The sequence below is a fragment of the Thermobia domestica genome, chromosome 11 (assembly GCF_964235325.1).
Source record: "Thermobia domestica chromosome 11, izTheDome1.hap1.1, whole genome shotgun sequence".
NCBI classification, from domain to species: Eukaryota; Metazoa; Arthropoda; class Insecta; order Zygentoma; family Lepismatidae; genus Thermobia; species Thermobia domestica.
The window spans coordinates 6,949,976-6,972,065 of record NC_137464.1 but is presented as its reverse complement, the minus strand read 5'-3'; the positions used below and the strand labels follow the sequence as shown (position 1 = coordinate 6,972,065).

The following is a 22,090-nucleotide window of genomic DNA, read 5'->3' as shown; positions in this document are numbered from 1 at the left end:
TTCCGAATTATTTCACAAGCTTGGTTGTATACTGTCTTGTTAGTCATACTAAGTAGCCTACGATCTTCACTCGCCAAGACCAAACAACTGAATGACAAATTCGCAACACAACCGAGATCATTTACTTCTTTCCCCCGTAAGAGGCTGGCGAGGGTGGGGCCGAAGTATGTTTCACATATTTTCCGAGGACATACTTGGAATAGAAAGGTTGTAACTCTTGGTTTTCCTTTTTCTTTTCGTTGGAACCTCATTAATTTTAAAGATTTCTTCTACATTTTTTCAGGTATTATTCTTATAATTTTGAAATTGAAAACAAAGCACATGAAATGGCAAAATTAAAATTTTAATTATTCCATTAGCCCAAAGTTCACGTGTCATTTTTTTTTTTTACTACGATTCAATGAACCCAATGGTATCACCAAAGAAAATGAGAAAAATTATGTTTGTACTCAGGTGTGTTATCACACCAAAAATTATGAACGTCTGTTTAGTTGTCTTTGTGATGCTGTCAGAAATCTCTCATTAGTTTCTTTTTCCGTTTTATATCCTTCGCAACACGAAGTTATGAAGGGAAGAACCTACTATTAACGTGGGCTCCCAACCACGTCCAGAACTCGAATCTGTTGCAGTTAGGGGGTATAAGATCAACCCTCACGTACAGGTCGTTCCCCACCACACAATCTCACCTCCAAAAAAGCTGGAGTATAGGACCACGACATCGGTGAGAAAAATAGAGGACATCTAGAAATGTTTTACAAAAGATAAATAACTATCAAGCCCATATCGACTGGCAAGGATTAAGCTCGTAATTTCATACTGTGTAGATGAGATTTTCCCATTTATACAAGATATGTCCCAAAGTCATGATATATATATGTCCCAAAGTCGCAGCACGTTCGGGCGTGTTGAGTTAGGTACGCGGGATTCCTCAGCTTTGCAGGACACCCTAGGTCAGTCTGCTCCGACAATCGGTGGCGTCAGGATCGTTGATTTAGTACACCCTGTTTTGAGACCACGTCATGGCGGATACTTTCGAACAACATCAAATTCTACACAAAACTCGACAAAAGCGCTGCAGATACTCATGAACTCCTTAAACAACCCTATAAGAAGTCTGCTCTTTCCTGTGTGCAAGTTACGAGGTGGATGAAGAACTCTAAGGGGGACCAGGAAGGGATGGGCAATGACCCGTGCTCTGGACGCCCACCAACAAGCCAAATTAACGAAAATGTCACTCGTGGGCGTGAGTTGTTGAATGCTGACCGTCGAATGATTGTTCGGTTGTTAGCTGATACACTGAACATTGCACCACGACAATGTGCCCAGCTACACGTTTCTGCGCGTCAGTGAGTTCCTGATGAAGCATAACGTGGCAACGCTGTCGCAGCCATCCTACAGTCCCGACCTCGCTCTGACTTTCTTTTGCTCCCCAAGATCAAGAAAGTACTCAAAAGACGCCGTTTTGACGCCACTGAGGTTATCCAAGCAGTTGTGATAACAGCTTTAAAGGAAATTTCCGTTCAGGCCTTGGATGGGGCGTACCGACCATGGAAGAGTCGGTGGAAAAAAATGCTCATGAACAGAACTTTGAAGAATATTAACCCTTCGTACAGATCTTGTTAATAAATCTTGTTTAAAAAATATATTTCATGACTTTTAGGACACGCCATATATAACATAAAATGCTTTTACCCTATTTACCTACGAAAAAGGAAGCATGTACTTACTGAAAGGAAAGAACGGGAACGGAGGGCAGAAGAAAGGCGGCATGTTTGGCATAGATGGGAATGGATTCTGCTGTTGCTGGGATCCACCAGCACCACCTGAGCCTGCAGGTTGACTTGGACCACTAGAGCTACCACCATCACGCTCTGTTGGCTGAGCACCGCCTCCAGCGCCCTCTGCAACACAAAATGAAATGTGTTAAATAATACTATAGGTTGCTGTCTTACGAAGATAATTTATAAGGTCTTTATAATTTCTGACAGAGATTGAAATCATCATTTTCCATAAACCAAGAAATGAGCCATGAAGATCAATATATCTTATTACATTACACTGAAATTAAATTGAAATTATTTTAAATATTTAGTAATATTGATTTATTAATCTTATTTTGGACTTTGGGCGTCAATTTTGCATTCGCACGAAAATTATATTAATACTAGCTGAAATACTCATTCTTCGCATGGGTCATATAAAATATCTATGTAAACAAACTGGACAACGAAAGAAAAAATGTCGGTCATTTTCTACTACTTTTACATATTCTGGTAAACGCTCCCTGAGACCCACTGGTTCGAATTAAAAAACCTCTGGCCCTCAGCCGGTAGGGTCTGTATTTGGAAGTCAACGCCTGTGGGGTATCACCATTCATCTCAACGACCGCGAAAACTATGGATTTGACACTAATATCGATTATTTTGGACTATTTTCACGTCTCTTCCCCCCCCCCCCCCCGGTGACCCCCGGCCCGCAGCCGAATGTGGTGAATTTCTCTTGTGAAACAAAAATTTGGTTGCGCAGTTTATGACCGTTGGGTATACAAATTTATATATTGTACGAAAGGGCTTGAAAACAATCACTAGTTCACATAAAAGTATTTTGGACAAGGTTGCCTGGCTCATTTGCTAATTTTTATATATTTTATTTTTTAGTTATGTTCTTAACTCTCTTTAAGCTATTCAAAAGAGACATTGATCTTGGAAAAGAGCCTTAAGAATGTAACAATGTAAAAGAATGTAAATGTAAGAATGTTTTTGTTATAAACAAAAACAAATATTAATTTTTATTTAAGATTAACTATTGGCTTGATTAATATGGCTTTATCTCTGATTGATAATATTGACTAGTATTTAAGATAAGCGACCTGTAAGACTATACAGTCCTACACACACAGAAATATCTCCCATGGACGCAAATACTTCAAAATTACATTACCCTACAACTTCATTTCTTACAGTTTCATCTTTTGCTACATATAAGATAAAGTTAACGAGTACAATCCCTTATTCGACATTACATTACTGTTTTGAATATGTCTTATTTCACATTACGCACATGTAGCTTGTGTGCCATTTATATAATTAAGAATGCAGTAGAGACAACTTACGCGAAGATGGCTGTGTTGATGGCGGTTGTTCTGTCCTTGGAAGATCTTGGGGCTGAGGCTGTTGGTCGCCTCTGGGAGCTTGGAAAGGCATCCACATGGGGAAGGGCCCAGGGAACGCCCCAGCAGCAGCAAACGGTTGAAGTGGATTCATAAATCCTATTAAGAGATGAATAAGTATTCATGATGATAGCAGTATTAAACTATAACCTTCACTCATAAGGAAGCAGGTTTAAAACTAAAGCTTTTAATGTAAGTATTTTGCAAATATCATTTTTTTTTTTTTTTTAAATCTACATAATTTTCAAATTACCTTCACAAATATATTTCGTCTTGATAATATTAAATAAATAACATAAGGTTGTCGAACCATAACTTTCACTGAAGCGGAAACAACACCTTTCCAATGGATCCACCCGTGCCGTGGTATCTAGACCTACCTGCGCCGAGGGTCTAGACACAAACTACGAAAATAAATAGAAAATACTGTAACTAAAAGTCTAATAGTCACCGCAAGAAACAAACCACATTCACTAGGAAGTACTTTCGAAGAATATCGACTTCATCTTCAGCCTACACACACTTTGAAAAGGATTTAAAACATAGGAAAGAAATTATGGATAAGTAAAAGTGCTTAAAAAGAATTTTAAAAATATGCGAAGCAAAAATCTTCTTGTCACTAGACATAGACATATGTTAATAGTAATTCGCTTGTCACTATTCACTGTTGTTTACTTTCTTTTTTCCTAGTGAATTCCTAGTACTTCCTAGTGATGTGATTTGTTCTTGTAGTGACTATTATCCTTTTACTTACATTATTTTTAATTATTATCACCGCTCGCAATACAGTACAGATAATACGAAAATAAATGATTTTATGCGTTAAGCTAAGCCTCTACATCATATCTGTCTGGGGTGGGCTACGAATTTTTCAACAGCCTCTCGCATTAACACCAAAATAAAGATAAATAAATATAGAACAAGCTTATATTTTCAGATATTCTTCATTCAAAAGGAAATCCATGCATCATCCTCTACTTTTTCTAAATAAACAAATAACTATTATAAAAAATCTACCTGGTTGTTGAGGAGGAACTGGTTGAGGTGCTGGCTGCTGCTGTTGCGCCTGAGGCGGATTGGGCACTGGCGTCCGAAGAATGTTCAATCGGCATGTTGGACACGTTTGTTGACGCTGGAACCACGAGCGCAGACATGATGTATGGAAAATATGATTGCAAGGGAGTTTCTTTGACGCTGAAAGAAACGAAAATAAATAACCTTTAGTCACAAATTTAAATGTTTCCAGGATTACTTTAGGAAAAAAAAAAGTCTAATTATCACGTAACTTAACTACATACTTGACAATATATAAAATAACTTATTTACTTCCAAATACATTTAACATACATTTAATAGTGTACCTTTCCTATAGGGTTTCTGGAAATGAGAAACACGAAAGAACGGTTTCTCGTTAAGTTTTCAAGGCACTAACTTGTTTCTGCTTTGGGTATTGAAACCCAGGAATAAAAACCAGGCAGGTTGATTAGTCATAGGGATAAAATACGGGTCTCCGGGTTAAAAACCGATTATGTTATTATCTTCTCGCCCTTTCATTCTAACTTAGTAACAGATGGGATGAATAGAATATGACAAGTATGTGAGATTGATACATTAACGTCTCTATTTGCGTTCATTCTATGTTATACAAGAATAATTATTTCATAATTAAATAGCATAATTAGTGTTTTATTTCAGCTATAATTTCGTTATTTGCTTCCGCAAAAGTAACTGACGGATATTTTTAATCTAATTGTTAAAGTGTTAAGTATAACAGTTACTTCGTTGTTTGCGTTTAAGAGTTTTTCTGCAGAGTTTCTCTGGCATTGTTCAGAAGGTTACGTTATTCACATACGAAAGTTGAATCACTACGAAAACATTTTGTACTTTTCGTGCAGGGTTCAAAATTGAAAACGACGTCTTGCGCATGCAAATGACTTAACCTGTCAACAAAGCCAGAGAACAAATGGTTGAAATGTCCAGGAAAATTCTTACAGATTCCATCAACGAAGTGACTATTCCACTTCTCTCTTTTACAAATAGATAAAATTTCATTAGGTAACAAGTCCTGCTAATTTCTGCGGGCTTTCCTTTTTTCTTTCTTTCTTTTCTGCTACTTTATTAATTCTATTTCAAGAAGAAATAAAACTGGATGAAATCAAGCTGCAAAGAAACCTACGAAGAATCAAATCGAACGACGCACGACGTGTTACCAATGAATTATATCTGAAACAAAACACAAATTCCGCTATTTAGGATTTAAAAGAATAATTAATTTTTTTTAAAAAAAATCTTATATTAGGTAAGATTACTTTACAAAAACTGAAGCTGAATTTTTATAGAAGAAATAATCTTCAAATACCACCAGCAACATACACTGACAAAGAAACGCGGAAGATCTTTATTATAAAGGTAACCAATAAAGTTCTGTCGCTTTTTCTGGAGGTCTGTGTTCAATTGGCCCTCATACCGTGCGTTGAATACGAATGGAGATAAGGCGAAGGTCAGTTGTTGGTGTGGAGTAAAACTGGGGTAAAACGCCGCTGCTGCGGGGCGGAAGATAAGTTCTTTGGTGAGGGTGACGTGACTACGCGGACAGTACAGCGGTTTAACAAGTTTAAGGACGGTGGCGAAACACTCGAAGACGCACCACGTGCCGGAATATCAACACATGTACAAAATGAAAAGATTCAGGCAGTAATTGAGGCGAACAGTGGCCAGAGACATGTGAGGACCTGGGACTACAAGTTCGGTCGACGTGTCCCACATAATTTGACTCCAGGCTAGAAGGCAACCTGTGTTTCTTTGCTGTCTCATCTAAGGAGGGAGCCATTCCTTGGCAGGGTGTTTACATGTGATGAAAAGTGGGTTCTGTACGAAGCTCCACGGCGCCATCCTCATTGGTTAGCATCCCATGAGCTGGTTCCAAGACCGCCGAAACCAGCACTGCACCAGAAGAAGGTCCTTTTGTGTGTTTAATGGAATGCTCGCGGCATCGTGCATCGGGAACTGCTACCAGCTGGTCAGAGCATCAATGCAACTGTGTAGTGTCAGCAGTTGAGCCGTGTTCAAGAAAAACTCAAAACTCTGGAGCCAGCACTTATGAATCGCAAAGGGATCCTCCTGTTATAGGGCAACGCTAAGTCTCAAGTGGCTAGGATGACCCGGGACACCATTCTACGCCTTGGATGGGAAAAACTATGCATCCGCCATACTCCCCGGACATTGCACCGTCCGATTATCACCTGTTCCATTCCTTGGACAATTACCTTGGAGGACGCCAATTTAAATCCCTAATAGATGTGCAAAATGCACTTGATACCTTCTTCGCTTCACGGTCCACCAAGTTCTACCGCGATGGATTCCATGGCCTTCCAGAACGTTGGCAGAAGGTTGTCTATGCTGATGGGGACTATTTTTGATCTTCCAGGTACGTCTTAGGTGACATATCGATGTTCGAAGGTAGTGGGTGAAACAGCGACAGAACTTTCTTGGTTACCATTATATAACAATTATAACAGCTGTTCCGAGAAGTTCGTGAAATGACAAGTACCTTGTTGCTAAGGAAACAAGACTATTCCCAAAGAAACATTTCTATACATTTAGAGTAGCGTTTATCAACCGCTGTGTCGCGAGATTCTAATTTTGATGTCTTCTTATATTTCTGATGGTAATATTTCTTTCTCATATTCCTGTTTAAGTGTTATAAGTTTCTTTTATGTTAATGTGTTTCTATTCAAGATTTTTACGTAATTTACTTGTGAGATTTATATCTCACAGTCGTTCCATAACAAACCAACAAAAAAAAAAAAAAAAGTATTGTGTATATTTTTGTGTCTTTGCATCCAGGAAAAAAATCACATGCTGGAGTTTCGCGAAAGTTGGAAACGTCCTTTGGTGTGCCTCAAACCAAAAAGAGGTTGAGAAACGCTGATTTAGAGTATCGTAGTTTAGAGATGCAAGGGCTCGGAAAAAAACCGGCTTTTTTGAAAAAAAAACTCTGTTTTTTCTGCTTTGCTTTTTTGCTTCGGAAATTTTGGGCTTTTTTCAAAATACTGCTTTAAATTGATAAAACAGACTTTGTATCGCTTCTCTATAACACAAAAAATCATTTCATTAGTGGTTGATGCTGATAATAATATAAAACATCGAAAATAAACTATGAATTTCGAAAAAATATTTCAAACAATTTTTCTTCAACATATTTACATTATGAATTCCACAGGATTAACCAATGTATATAATAAGAATTTTTTAACCTCCTATATACAAAAGTAAGCAGAATTGGCAAGAACCGTGGTTGTTTTTGAAAATGCCAAAAACCCGTTTTTTGGGGGATGTTTAAACCAGGCTTTTTTGGTTTAAACCAGGCTTTTTTGATTTAGATTTTTTGCTTTATGTATTTATATTACATATTCACAGAAATAGCCTAAGTTTGTTTCGCCTTGATGTTATTATGTAACAGCGGGGTTATGCCGGAAGAACTCCCATAAGCTTAAAGAAGTACGGTCAGTAAATTTCTTAAGTTGAGAATCTCCCGCCCTAGCCACTGGGAAAATTCCGTCATTACTTGAAATGTAAGACAATAACGGGAAAATCCTGTTATTGCTTTGCATGTAAAATTTAAAGGTCAACGTACCATAATCAGTATGCTAAAACTGAGGTATTAAATTACAATTTAGATATCATTGAAAGTCCAATCCAAGCTAATGTTGGAAGCTACGTAGGCAATCGATAAATTTTGCCAATTTCTATCAATATATTTCAGCAATATTGGCTTCTTTATAAAACAACACGTATTTAGGCATGTAGAAATATACAATTTGGTTTGTTTCGTATATTTAGGCTTAACATCCTTACGAAATACCGAGGTTATCAAGGAGAAGACTTTCGCTTAAACTGACATCCGAACCGCTACTTGGGTTACGCATGAAAGAAGGATTGTGGTTCGACCGAGAATTGAACATGGGACACCTTGATTAAAAGGTGAAAGGGAAATAAAACTATTGCAGGTGGTTTGATATCTGGAAACGTTACCATGAAGTTCACACGATTCGCATTTTTCATTCTTTTTATTTTTGTGGTTTAAACCAGTTATTAAAAAAAAAGTTGGTGTAAATCAGCCAACCCTAAAAGTAAACACTTCTTTTTAAAGAATACACAAATAACTAGCAAAATAGTATGTAGTATTTTTACTTCAAAATATTCCATACCCTCTTTTTGAAACAAAATAAAATTAAAATAAAACATAAGAGAAATACTTAGATTTATATGATACACTTAAAGACTGCACATCTAGAGCTTTTGGTTCTGTATATTCTTGAAATTCTACAGTTAAGTTTTATAGAACCACCATCACAGTTTACCCAATCCTCAAGTTTTCTGAATTTTTAACAAGAGGGATTCAACATATCATTACGGAACCCCCCCCCCCCAAAAAAAAAAAAAAAAGACTACGGAATATATTTAAGTTAAGCTAAATACAACTGCACAACAAACATGACTGAGTGATTAGCTTTTGCGCTTCTATCGGGAAGTCCGGGATTCAACCAGCATTCGACCATTCTGTCAAAGCTTTTCTTCATTCCATCTGTGAATGTAGAAATAGTGCGTGTACTGTGAGTTGGGCGACTTCCTTTTTTATTGTTTTTAAATCGTTATTATTACTAATTACCAGCAGTGACGGTTTTGCGAAGGTTAAGGGGCGGTCTTTCGGTCTGAAGCCCGTTCCCCAAAGTTACGGAATGTCTGCAACAAACGAAATATCTATTATTTATGCCATTACTCATAAACTTTAAGCTTTCGTCAAATAAAAATTACGAATGTTTAAAAAAACTAAACATTAGTAAGAAACCCTTCCCAAAATACTTTTCTAAATCCGCCACTGATTCTCAGTATAAAATGATTTTTAAAGTTGTATCCGGAAGATTATTGCTAAACATATAAACGAAACGAAATATTAGTTATGCCTGTACTCATAAACTTCAAGCACTTCCCAAATAAAATTAGGACTTTTTAGGAAACGAAACAATCAGAAAAAACTCTCCTAAAGTACTTTTCTAAATCCGCTACTGATTATTTGTATAAATTGGTATTCAAGGTTGTGTCCGGAAAATTATTACTAAATCACTTCACAGCTACAGTATAACAGAAATGTGTAAGTACGGTTTGACATATATTGAAAAACGTACGCTTTGACGGATAAATAGAAAAGCGGGCAAGTATAACTTTTGCGCTAGAAGCTAGAGTACTAAAAGCTCTTAGAAATGAAACACGGATGACAAACTAGAGAAGAAAAAAGATGTCGATAACTCAAAAGTTAAAATAAAGTTAAATAGCCTCTAAAATTACCCTCAAATACTACATTCTTCATGTTAGCTTTAATTCGTAAAACATGTGCTCCATCCATCTTGATGGTGAATTTCAGAGCGAAATATCACATTCAGGTCATGGAATTCTTATCTAACTATAGAATATACTATAAGAAAGCTATTTAGATAGAAAAATCATGAAGTTGAAAAAAGCCAAAATTTCCAAAATTCTCGTTTTTTTCCCAAAAAAGCCGGCTTTTTATGTGAAAAAAACCATCGATTCAAAAAAGCCGGCTTTTTTGCATCTCTATCGTAGTTACGTGAATATCTATTGTTACAGTGAATGTGAAATTACAGCAAATAAGATTAGCATCAGGCGAAGAAATAGTTTTTAAATTATATTTTCCGGGTTTTGCCAATATTTCCGAAACGATTTTTTCTAATGGATTCAAAATTTCCAAAAATTTTACACAGCACAAGGAAGATACGGATCTACGTAAAATATACATTTGATTTTAACATACTGGTATTAACTAAAATGATTCTGTCCCTGTTATTTTAACACTTCCCTGCCATAAAACCCCTTCCCTGCCTGCATTTACATGCGTCTATATTAATTAATATAACTAGGATTATATTTTAGTAGCTTTTGTAGCCATAACTCTGTTCTATCACGGTGCTAACTTTAAAGGAGTGGTGCAAATATCTTTGCTGTCACAAAACTTCCCTATTCTAATACAAGAAACATAACTACTCAATGATCTAAACTGTAAACTAGTAAATATAAAATAGTTCTCATTTTAAAAGCATAATGTAGTAAAATATTCGAAAATTTCAATATTTCCCAATTTTTCCGTTTTTTTCCAAGTTTGGGAAAAAACAGTAAAAAACGGTTTTTTTACCCAAAATTTCCGGGTTTTTCCAGGCCTTTACAACACTAGATATGGCAAAGAGTGGAGATTAAATTTTGTATGAAAGTACTCTTAAGAGTAGCCGAGTAACGTTTCAGACGAATTGCGAAGCGAATGGGGAAGAAGTTCCCGGGAGATCGGCAAATTGTGGAAACATTTTAACAGCAATAAATGCTGTGTTCCATCAACGTATGAGAAAGCAAAGCAGTTGCTGAATAATAAATCGTTTGATCGTCCAGTTGAATGTTGGTGTAGCAATAATAATAATAATAATAATAATAATAATAATAATAATAATAATAATAATAATAATAATAATAATAATAATAATAATAATAATAATAATAATAAAGGTGAAGGCTACATATACCTCGTTTGAAAAATCTCTTACCAAAGGGGCGAAAACATGAGTTTCAAAAGCTAATGGATCTCTGCTAATTAACTAACTAACTAACTCTATGGCCTATGGAACCCGGAGGTTCAATGCCGCGTTCACAAAAGCTCTCCATTGACTTCTATCCTTAGCTAACTGCATCCAGTTTTTACTTTGTATTGTATTCCTACCTCTGCGAGATCCATCTTAATATTGTCCTCCCATCTGCGCCTAGGTCTTCCTAATGGTCGTTTTCCGATTGGTCTTCCAGTCAAGACTTTGAAAGCGTTTCTACTTTCTTCCATTCTAGCTACATGACCTGCCCACCTAAGCCTCCTAGACTTGACGACCCTAACAATGTTGGGTAAACCGTATAAATTATGTAGTTCCTCGTTATGAAGTTTCCGCCATTCCCCATTCCCGTTCCTCTTGGGTCCGAATATTCGTCTCAGGATCTTGTTCTCAAATACTTTCAGTCTATGTTCTTCCCTCAGAGTAAGTGACCATGTTTCGCAACTCTATTTAAAATAACTAACGAACAACAACAACAACAATGAAAAAGGGACAATATTTTAGAGTATATTCGTCTGGTGGAACTCATAAAACTCGTAAATTTCCAATTAAGCAAGAACGTTAACTATTAACCTACTACAGAATGTAAGAGCATCTACTTTGAAAAGAAAGCCCACATCAATACTATAAAGGACTCAGATGCAGAATAATGACCTTAATCCATGAATTATCTGAACTGTCATCGTAACACGCTTCAGCTAGCTATTAATTTTTTATAACTTAATGATTACTCCTGTTAGACAACCAAGAGTTACCGAAATAAAAACACCCGCTGGAATACCAACCTGTAACCATTTGTTCTCGACAAATAATACAAACATTATCTGCAGCTGCTAATTCCTCCGCAGTCGCATCGGGATACAATGTATTCATGTTTCGAATAGCTCGTCGTGACAATATGACGTCATTAAATGCTTTCTTGAATGCTCTGGAAAACATAAGTAACATGTAAATCTTTCTTACAAGTTTAACTTTGAATTATAAAGATAATAAATATTGTAAACAATAAAATTAACTAACATTGTAGTGTTAATATTGTTATAAATACTGAGCAGTACAATATCTGTTTGTATATTATGTGTTCTTAGAATATAAGATAATTGTTACCATAACGTACAGGTTGAATTGCACGTATTTAATGCAGGTAGAAGATTAGTTGTTAGTCGGTATGTGTTGTTTGGTCTCTGGAGACTGAGCCTACTGGTTTAAGGCCATAACCAGCGGTGGAACCACCATAAGAAAAGCATAATTACGAAGAGTTTCCAGAAAGTGCCAGACGTTTTGGCCTATCGTGGCAGTGCGCGGGGCTAGAGTCGCCATCTTGATGTCAGAACGTTGCCACAATAAATACGCATCCAGCTGTGGTGGCGTGAGGACTGCTTTCTGTGACGTGTTATAATGTGCGCTGCAATAGAAAATCCCGTCTCTTGTGAGGTGTGTTCTGTGATTAGGTTTTTGTTGGAAAAAAAAAAAAGAAAAAAAAAGAAAAAAAAAAGCCAATCGAAATCCATTGCCAACTGTGTGCAGTATACGGACATGGAATAATGACTGAAAGCTGTATAAAATCGAGTGTATCCGAGAGAGTTTTGGATAGTTTTGAATGGGAGATATTCGATCACCTACTATACAGCCAGAATTTGGCGCCAAGCGACGAAGACATGGTTCGCTACACAACTCTTTGATACTGGCGCCAAACTGCATGCCAGTGTAAGCCAGTGGTTGAAATCGCAGATGGCAGATTTCCATCGCGACGGTATTGAAAAACTTTTGCTACGGTATGATAAGTGCCTTAATTTGCATGGCGATTATGTAGAAAAATAGCTTAAGGGTGTACCTTTCAAATGTATATAATACAATTTGGTTTGTTTATTCTGTTACATTTATTATTATTATTATTATTATTATTATTATTATTATTTCAAAAGCTGTGTTAATTTATGGACAGCCCTCGTACAACTAGGGTCGTGGAAGCACTAAAAGTACAGTCCAGTCCAGTTTCCAGGTTTTCTTCTACATTCTTAAGAGTCTATTAACATATTCAAATAAATACTCATAAAAGAATCATTTATGATAACTACGTAGAAAGTAGAATAAACTTTAAAAAAGGTAAGAAACATAATAAAAGAATGTAAACAACATACCTTTGCATATTTTCCTTATTTTCTAATACGATAATTTCTGCGCTTATTTGATTACACGAGTCTTTATGAAGTTCTTTCGAAGAACCAAGTTTTACCTTCATCTTGGTTTGTTTATCTTCATATCTTGAATTTTACCAATATTTACTTACACCGCTGCAATATTCACGCATTAACTTGTTAATACAACATATAACTAACATATCGAGTTAGTGTGTGAAGCTACTGCAGCAGTGTAAGTAAACATAGAAAATTTCAAGATATGAAGATAAACAAACGAAGATGAAGGTAAAACTTGGTTCTTCGACTATAAGGGAAAATAACTTGAAAAAAGCTTCTGTAATTAAATAGATGCTGAAATAATCATCCTAGAAAATAAGGAAAATACGCAAGGAATGTTTTTTTTACATTATTTTGTTATATATAAGCGGTCGTTCACATATTTCGTAACACTATTACAGGAAAGGAAGGGTTCGGCCTTGCGTAACGACGTGTGACAAGGGTAGAGGAAGGGGGTGTACACCTTCGTTACGTAACACATGTTTTTTGCTGTAATTTTTATTTTTCTTCTCAGATTTATATGCAATCATTTAAACAATTAATTTTACTTATTTATTTTTTATAAATAAATAATTAAATACGGTATTTAGTTTGTTTTGGGAAACTGCGAACATGTAGCCTATATAAAATATGCAGAAGGAATTCGAAGACTCTACTAGACACCAGCATCACTAGTGTGACAAACTCTGCGTGTATTACAACATAATAAACCTCCATTTTGTGGCTATCACCACATTCCATTATGGCACACGAAGCTTTTCTGGAGTTAGTTGTTAGCGATCGTAACCACAATTTAAAAATACCCTCATGTTCCCACTCGTATAGCCATTTCTGAGAACATGATTCAAAACTTTTAATTTGAATCATTACCCACTCTATTCTTCTAAGGATATTCGCAATTTTTTTTTTTTTTTTTTTTTTTTTTTTTTTTTTTTTTTTTTGCGATGGAACGATCCACGATTTTCAGAGCAAAATAGAATATTAAAAACAGAATTCGTCGGATATTCATTTCGTACTGAATTTTTTTGCTCTTTGGATTTCAATTTTTCTGAAGAAATCGAGTTTATTCACATTCTAACACTGATTTGGGACAAGAATAACTTGAAAAGGGTAAACTGAAGGCAGTTCTTTAGATTCTGTTTACCTGCATCTTCCGGAAGTACTTCCTTCTTGCCAATCATTGGTGACCTTAAAAGAGTGGGTGCGATCTCCTTGGGAAAACGACAATATGTAATTTCGAAGAATTAGGACTTGTTAACTAAATAACCTTACGAGGTTAAAATATTAGTACGGTATTTATTGGCAAAAAATTTCTCAGAATAAAAGCGTCTTGTAATAAAAATTTTGCCATTAAAATTAGTTTTTTATCGTAGTAATACCCAAAAAAAGCAAAATTACTAAAAAAAAAAAAGTGTAACGTGACAAAGGGAGGGGGAAGGGGTTCGGCCTTGCGTTACGAAGTGTGATAAGGGGTAGGAGGAGTTAAAAATTGATAAAAAAAAAAAGCGCGTTATGTAATATGTGAAAGGCCCCTAAAAGCATATTAAGCAAAAATGAAGACTGATATTTTAAAGCAAGAAACATTTCAATTGATGATAATTGTAGAAATCATTTCCAGTAAACCAATATAGTTTATAATTTACGTTGAGTATAGTTCATCCTTAGAGAAATATTAATTAAATTTACTGAAAAAGAAATAAATAAAAAAACAGCAGTATATCGACAGCCTTTAACACAGACCATGAAATCGAATTAGTATTCTACTCTCCCTCTCTCTCTCTTTTTTATATATGTAATTTCTAATTTTTCCATTACACATAATAAAAATGACTTTCAAATCGTAAGATATATTCCAGGCATTCGTGACTATAGCTACTGAACTTGAGTGAAACTGAGCTTTAAAGGTTTTAATTTCGGCAAAGAAGTAGGCCAACGTATTGCACAGATTACTGCTGACAATCGGGTTATTGCTTTTCTTATACAACGCATCAAGCATAGTAGTTCATAGAGTAAATGTGGTTTCCATTTTAGGTACATTGCATTACCTCCTGGCAAATTAATAGAAGAGAAGGTTCTTTTATAACTAACTGTGCAATATATTAAACTGCAATGAAAATGCACTTTAAAACTTACTGTAGAAAAATAATAACTCTGCATTGCCCCCTACTGATTTTATCGATTATACCTTCTGTGTAAATTAAACAATTTAAGTAATTTTAATAAACAGAATCCCAGGCAACATTTATATCTTTCAAATAAAATATTTATATAGGGCTTAATGTTAGGGCTTAGATCCTTTGAAAAGATTTTCATTGTTGATAAAATATTCCTATCAAGAAGTTATTTAAAGATGTTTCAAGACCTTTACACTCGACATAATTCAAGAACTACTTCGTGGCTAAGCGGTTACCGTACGCGCTTTTGCAGTGGGAGACCCGCGTTCGATTCCCGGTCGAAGCTCATGAGGTTCGGATTTCACGTTAATCAGTAGGTCCACGTCTCATATAGCTTCGCTGCTGAAAGGGACGTTAAATTCAAAATCAACTCAATTCGACATAATTCAATTTAAATTTCATGTCCAAGGACTTTTCCATGGTCAAATATCCGTTTATTTAAACTGAATCCAACCGAAGCCAAATTTATGCCCTTATTTAATTTTACACATTACGGCACTAATATTTCAACCATTACACGCGGCGAAAATCGATTAAGTAATTTATACTATTTCTACTACCGGGTTTCATTTTATTTACTGTAGAAATCCATCTGTATTATCTCCAGAAAGTAATTAATTATTATTCTTAATTCAATACATTACATATTAGTAGCAGTCATGATCTTATCAATAACGTCTTTAACGTAAGTTAAATTTTTAATTCTGCCTGTCTGATTCCCTAAGGAATGTAATCATTATTTAGAAATATTACTTATATGTGAAATATTAAACGGCTGACTTACTTTCTGTCAATACTGCCGTAGGTAACTTACTTTTAGAGCAAATTTGGAACTGAAGACAAGTATACAACAAGAAAGACAACCTATATGAATCATTCTTCCTCAGGACCACCGAAATGAAAATTAAATATAGATAAAGGAAGTTGAGACAAGCAATGAGACTACATCATAAATTAAACAATAAAGTTCTGTCACTGCACCGAAATTTCCACAACATTTGATTCAAGACATTGTACCGAAATTCTGCAGCAATCGATTCAGCACACTTGACTAAGCATCCGCCTAGTTCAATTTTAATGGATATGGAAACACTGTTTGTTTCAACAAGTAAGATGGAAGTTCTACATACAGTTTTCCAATACTGCAGAAAATTTAAAAAACTATCTATCAAATTTCTATGTTAAGCGCTAAAGTTAACACAAGAAGAAGTGCATGATTAAACAAATAGTGAGGTTTGCGAAATACAGAGCAGGAAAATACTAACCCTTGACGCACCATACAGGTAACAATATTTGCTCTTATACTGTATGTACATTATATACCTTGATGTATTCCGACTTAGATTTTAATGTCTATTTTCTTTTAAACTTGTATATTTTCCTAAACATTCGGAATCTAGTTACTAATGCACACACATACCTCATCGTGTAATACATGGGCCTGAAGGCAAACAACGGCAAAGTGTAAATTCGTACCATAATAGCCACAAATGTAATGTACAGTACAACTTTGATGAATCCTGGAAGATAAAAAGAAAAATTATAGTAACAAACCTTGAAACTCTAATAGAAATTACTACTCATACATTTATTATTTACTTTATGATTTGGCCATTTGCCAAGAAAGAAAGAAGAAAAAAAAACTGACACCTTTTACTTTTTATAAATTCTTCTATGCACAGTTTTACAATTCTCAGGAAAAACAAAAGGCATACTAATCTTAAATGCAGAAGTTATCCCTTTTCCCGTGCAAGAAGAAAACCATGAATTGAAAATTAGATGTAGAAAATCTACAAAATATTGCCTACAAGAATAAGCAAACAATGATGTCTACGAAATATTGTAGGCAAATAATAATCTTTGACACATCATACTGGTAACAATAATTGTTCTTTTATAAAAATTAGTGCATTCATATACATATAAAGAGCAAATGCAAACCGAACACCCTCTGTAAAACACATTCGTTCTAACAGTCTGCAGCACTGCTGTTACTTATCGATACTGCCATCTATCGGGAGGAGAAATGCATAGCGACAACTCACAGGTATACATAGTAGTTCGTTTATTGTTCTATAGGTAAGCGTTGTGAAGTGTGTTCGTCCAGCATTAGAAATGGAGGCTAGCAAAGAAGAGCAGAGATGTGTGATTCGTTTATTGGTAGCTTAGGGTGTTGGAGCACGCGAAACTCATTGTCGCATGTCTCTGTGTATAGGAAGGTGTACCGAAAAAACGCTTCTCCCGAAATCTTTTCACCCTTAGTGGCCATTTTTGGCCAAATGTGTTTAATATAACATAGAAAAAATTTCAAATCGATACTTCAATCTTTGGAGGTGCCGCCATTGGCTTGAAATTGAAATAAATAAATAAATAAAACAGTAAGTGAAATATTTATTACTTTATACAGTATTACCCTTAGTAATAGTTGTTTTCCAAATAGTTCAAAAATAATGAGAAAAAAAAATAATAAAATCATTAGCCCTTGCTTATCAGGTGCCACCATCGCTTTGACTTGGGGGCGAAAATCGATAAATTTATAATGTTCGTGCGCGGCACCTGCCTCCCCTGCAACACAATTATGGAAACAAATGGACTTGCCTTGCTCAGACATAACAATCAGCTTCAGATGAATTATCACATTTGAGTGTTGTGCTTTTGCTAGTTTGGTAGCGTTGACACCTGATACTATTGTTTAAAAGCCTGTGGTTTTCTCCATATATGTTTGTGAGTGCGCAATTGTTTTGCTTGTATCAACATGGAATTGGAAAATAAGACTCGATTACAGTCAGAGGACACAAAAACATTATTCACGATGTTATTGAGGCTCCAGAGGAATTTAATTGTGTTCAACTGCCTACAATAGAAATTGTGCTGAAACAATTCCTGTGGGAGAAGGGAAACAAAGAAAAATTAAGGTTCTAGAAAACATCCGCCAGCCAGGGACATTACTTACATAGTTGCTTCTAAAATAATTTAAGTTTTGAAGAAGTCATCTAAATGTGGAAAAGCTACTTTAAGTCAACAACGAATTGTTGCCTTAATTTTTCAATATCACGACAAAGTTCATCAGCTCCTAAAATCATTGAAAAAATTGAACCTTACATGTGATGCTAAAGTAGTACAATTAAAAAAAAAAAAAAAAAAAAATTGCCAGAGAAACCTTATTTGATATTGCTTGGCGTAAATGTAAAAAAGAAAGACGAGTGCCAAAAGTTAGAAGTTTCATTTCTTCTTGATCTAAGAACAAATAAGGGAAACGATTATAGAAGGAATAGATAAAAGTGTATCAAAACGGCTTTTGAAGTGGTATGAAACTGTTAAAAAGAGGTAGAAATGAACATTTAAAACAAGCTGAAAAAAACTTTAAACGAGGACCAAGGAAATCTACATCAGGCGAGATGGGTGACAACTGCTAGTAGAATTTTGCGCCTTTACATCGGAACGGAAAATCCGTCAACAGAGCTCAAGATTATGGTTTCCTACATAATGAAATATTTTTGCTTCTGTATGGTTCTATATTAAAGTGAACCATCGTGCACACAAGGAGCTAAACATTTATGGAAACTTATGTCATTTTCTAGATCTACGGATTCAAATACTAAATCAATCATAGATCCAATGATAATTCGAAATACATGGTTTAGTCATCCCGAGAATTTACTTCGGGCAATGAAATCGGACACAGATGCGAACATAAGAAAGCTCGGTTGGAGAAGAATTTTGAAAGCAAAAACATTATCCTTATCTGTCAGTGTGATAGAATTCACTTATCTGTCAGTGCGATAGAATTCAAAGTTCCTGAGGTCAAATTAGACGCAAAAACCTACATTAATATGATAAACTGGTCTGAGTGTGTCTTGATGGAGCCAGTACTAACACACCACCTACGCAAAGACGAGCTGCAACATAACATAAAAATTGCCGCAGTTGCAAGTGAAGAAGTAACAAGTTTTCCTTGCCATACTCAAGCAATAGATAAAATTAGTGACAGAAGCGACTACTTCTGTGTGTGGTGCAGACACTCGCCATGGACTTACTTTGGCAACTTTAAAATCTCGGGAGCGGATACCACAGTTCACAAAGAAATCAGAATACAAATTAAAAATGAGTAACTGAATGTAAATATTAAACAACATTTGAGAAGTATTAACCTGCAACTACAAAATTAAAAATAAGTCCAGGAGTGGGAGGGAGGACTGTAGTCACCTCATCGTGGTGAGTTTTGGGTCATTTCCAATGGAATAAATTTACTTGCAAATGAGCTAAGAGCTGCAGGAACTACAATGTTGTATCTCGGCGAGTTTTCTGCAACTTTTAAAATATTATATATTTCCCAAACGTATGAAAACTTGAATACATTTCATTTTATTGATTTTTGACTCCATTGTGTTTGATACCTGACAGAAAAAAATCACTAACATGTTTAAATATTTTTTTGCGAAATTTTTACAAATATACATCAATACACAAGATAATTGACTTTTCCCCCTACAGTTCAGAGGGATGGTGGCAACTCAAAAAAATTGAAGTAAAGTCTTGAAATCTTTTTACATTATACTGGGACTATCTGGTGAACAATTATTACTACGAAACTGGAACATAGTATAAAGTTATCAGTATTTCACCTATTGTCTTAAAAATCTACGATTTCATCTTTTTTTAAAAAAAAAAATCAAGTCGATGGCGGCACCTCAAAAAATTGAGGTACCAATTTGAAATTTTTTCTATGTTTTGTTAACCACATTTGGCTAAAAATGGCAACTATGGGTAACAAGATTTCGAAGAAAGAAAAAAAAACGTTTTTTTTTTTTCGATACACCCTAGTGTATAGCGAACACTGTATGTCACTGACAAGTGTGCAGGAGCGGTATAAGAGATTCCAAGAAGGACGCACATCACTGTAAGACAATTCGCGACCAAGACAGAGTCATCGAGCCATTACCCCTGATGTGACTGCGCGGACTGATGGTCTTATCCAGGAAAACTGACGAACCAGAGAGAGGAAAAAAAAATCCGTGTTCAGGTCGGAATTAGCATGGTTCCGTGCATTATCAAAAAACACACCTGTACTTCCGAAAAATTTGCACGAAGTGGGTTCCGCATCAATTGTGGAGGGACAAAATATTGACAGAATGGCTTTATGTCGGATGCATCTGCAGCTGTACAACGAGGAAGAGTACGTTTCCGTCCCGTATTGTCACGGGGGACGAAACGTGGTGCTACTATTTTCACCCCGAGAGCAAACGGCGAAGCCAACAATGGAAACACTCCAATTCTCCCCTGCCAAAGAAATCCAAAGCTGTTCACACAAGTTCAAGTAAAGTCGTGATGATCTTCTTCGACTGCAGGGGCCCTCTGCTTGTTGACTTCCTCGAGCGTGGGGCCACAATAAATGCGAAGCGCTATGACGACCGTTTGCAGAAACTGAGACAGGCCATAAAGTCAAAGCGCTCTGGAATGCTGTCATTCTTTCATTCTTTTGCATGATAAAGCCCGTTCCCATACTGCCAATCTGGTGAGGGATACGCTTCAGAGCTTTGGCTGGGAAACATTTCAACATCTTCCGTACAGTCCAGATCTTTCCCCTTGTGACTGTCACATTTTTGGCGACCTGAAGAGAGACATTCGTACACGTCGGTTTGAGTCGGTCGAAGAAGTGCTAGAATGGGTGAGGTTGTGGATCCGTCAGCGACCTAATTCCTTGTATAAGACTGGAATTGATTGTCTCGCCTCCCACTGGAATAAATGTATTACCGCATCTGGCAATTACTTTTGAATTAAAAAAACAGTCCAGTGGATTTTTTTTCTTTGCGTGTGTTCGGTTTTTATTTGACTACCCCTCACATATTGGTGTAATATTCTTTCTTCTCGGTACTTATTTTTGTTGTGAATTATTATACATTATGAACACTTAAATTCCACAATAATTGCAGGGTCTAGTGGAGAGACTCGGCACTCTTGGCCTAGACGTATGCAACATCAATGGTGTCATATACAGGCTCTCGCCCAAAAGAAACGCAGGCTACTTACCCATCACTAGTTCAGTATAAAGCAAATAGACGGTTTTATTTTCCCAAGGATTCTCGCTCTGCAAGTCGATTGTGTGCAGAATGTACTTGATATAAATGTTGACAACAATGGTGAGAAGAATCGCGTACTCAAAGCCGAACACCAGCTGAACGGAGGCTCCTTTCGTCACTGTCGATTGGTACGCATGGCCCACGAAATGAATATCCAACAATCCAAGAACACTTAGTAAAGCTGAAAATAGAAAGAAAGCAGACATCAGAGGCTAACTTAATATTGAATATTACACACAAAGAATTAGTACAAACCTTTTTCATTGTAATCTAAGCCGCTTGAAGAGCAAGATTTTATCAATAAACTCAACAGGTATTCACTTTTGCTATTCCATAGATTGTTTAAAGAAGCAGTAATATCATGTAGACACCACATGATGAAGTTTAGTTTGCATCGTGAGATATTTTTTTGAATTAATATTAAAACCGGAAATGGTAGTAATTTGTACTACCACTGGTTTTAGTAGAGAGATTAGAATGGAGGAGTACATTCTTGGGATACTTAATTGATTGCAGAAAACAATTTTTCGCTACCTATTGCCGTTGTTACTGTATAGCAATCAATGTTAAAAGGGGAAGTGGTTGATTTCTGCCATTTCCGGCTTGAATAGAGGGTTACGCGAGAATATGGTACTCCTAGTCTTAAAACGTTAAATCGATTCCAAAAACATTCATCTCGCAAACTATTATCGTTTCCACTCTATAGCGATCACCATTAAAACCGGAAGTGGTTGATTTTATGTCTCTTCCTTTTTGAATAGTTGAGAGAGACAATGGTACATATATTCTTAGAACCCTAAATCGA

At 35.8% G+C, this 22,090-nt stretch overlaps 1 protein-coding gene across 2 annotated transcripts in view; it reads right to left on the bottom strand.

The window, feature by feature from the left end:
* sip3 (septin interacting protein 3) overlaps positions 1-22,090 on the bottom strand; it is a 50,871-nt gene that overhangs the window by 15,431 nt on the left and 13,350 nt on the right. For both annotated transcript variants that reach the window (XM_081729976.1, XM_081729975.1), the window contains exons 5-10: positions 21,236-21,466; positions 16,626-16,725; positions 11,619-11,761; positions 4,187-4,363; positions 3,113-3,268; positions 1,728-1,901 (exon numbers count right to left, since the gene is read on the bottom strand). In XM_081729976.1, coding sequence (XP_081586102.1) covers positions 1,728-1,901; positions 3,113-3,268; positions 4,187-4,363; positions 11,619-11,761; positions 16,626-16,725; positions 21,236-21,466 — 981 coding nt within the window. The remainder of the gene's footprint in view (positions 1-1,727; positions 1,902-3,112; positions 3,269-4,186; positions 4,364-11,618; positions 11,762-16,625; positions 16,726-21,235; positions 21,467-22,090) is intronic.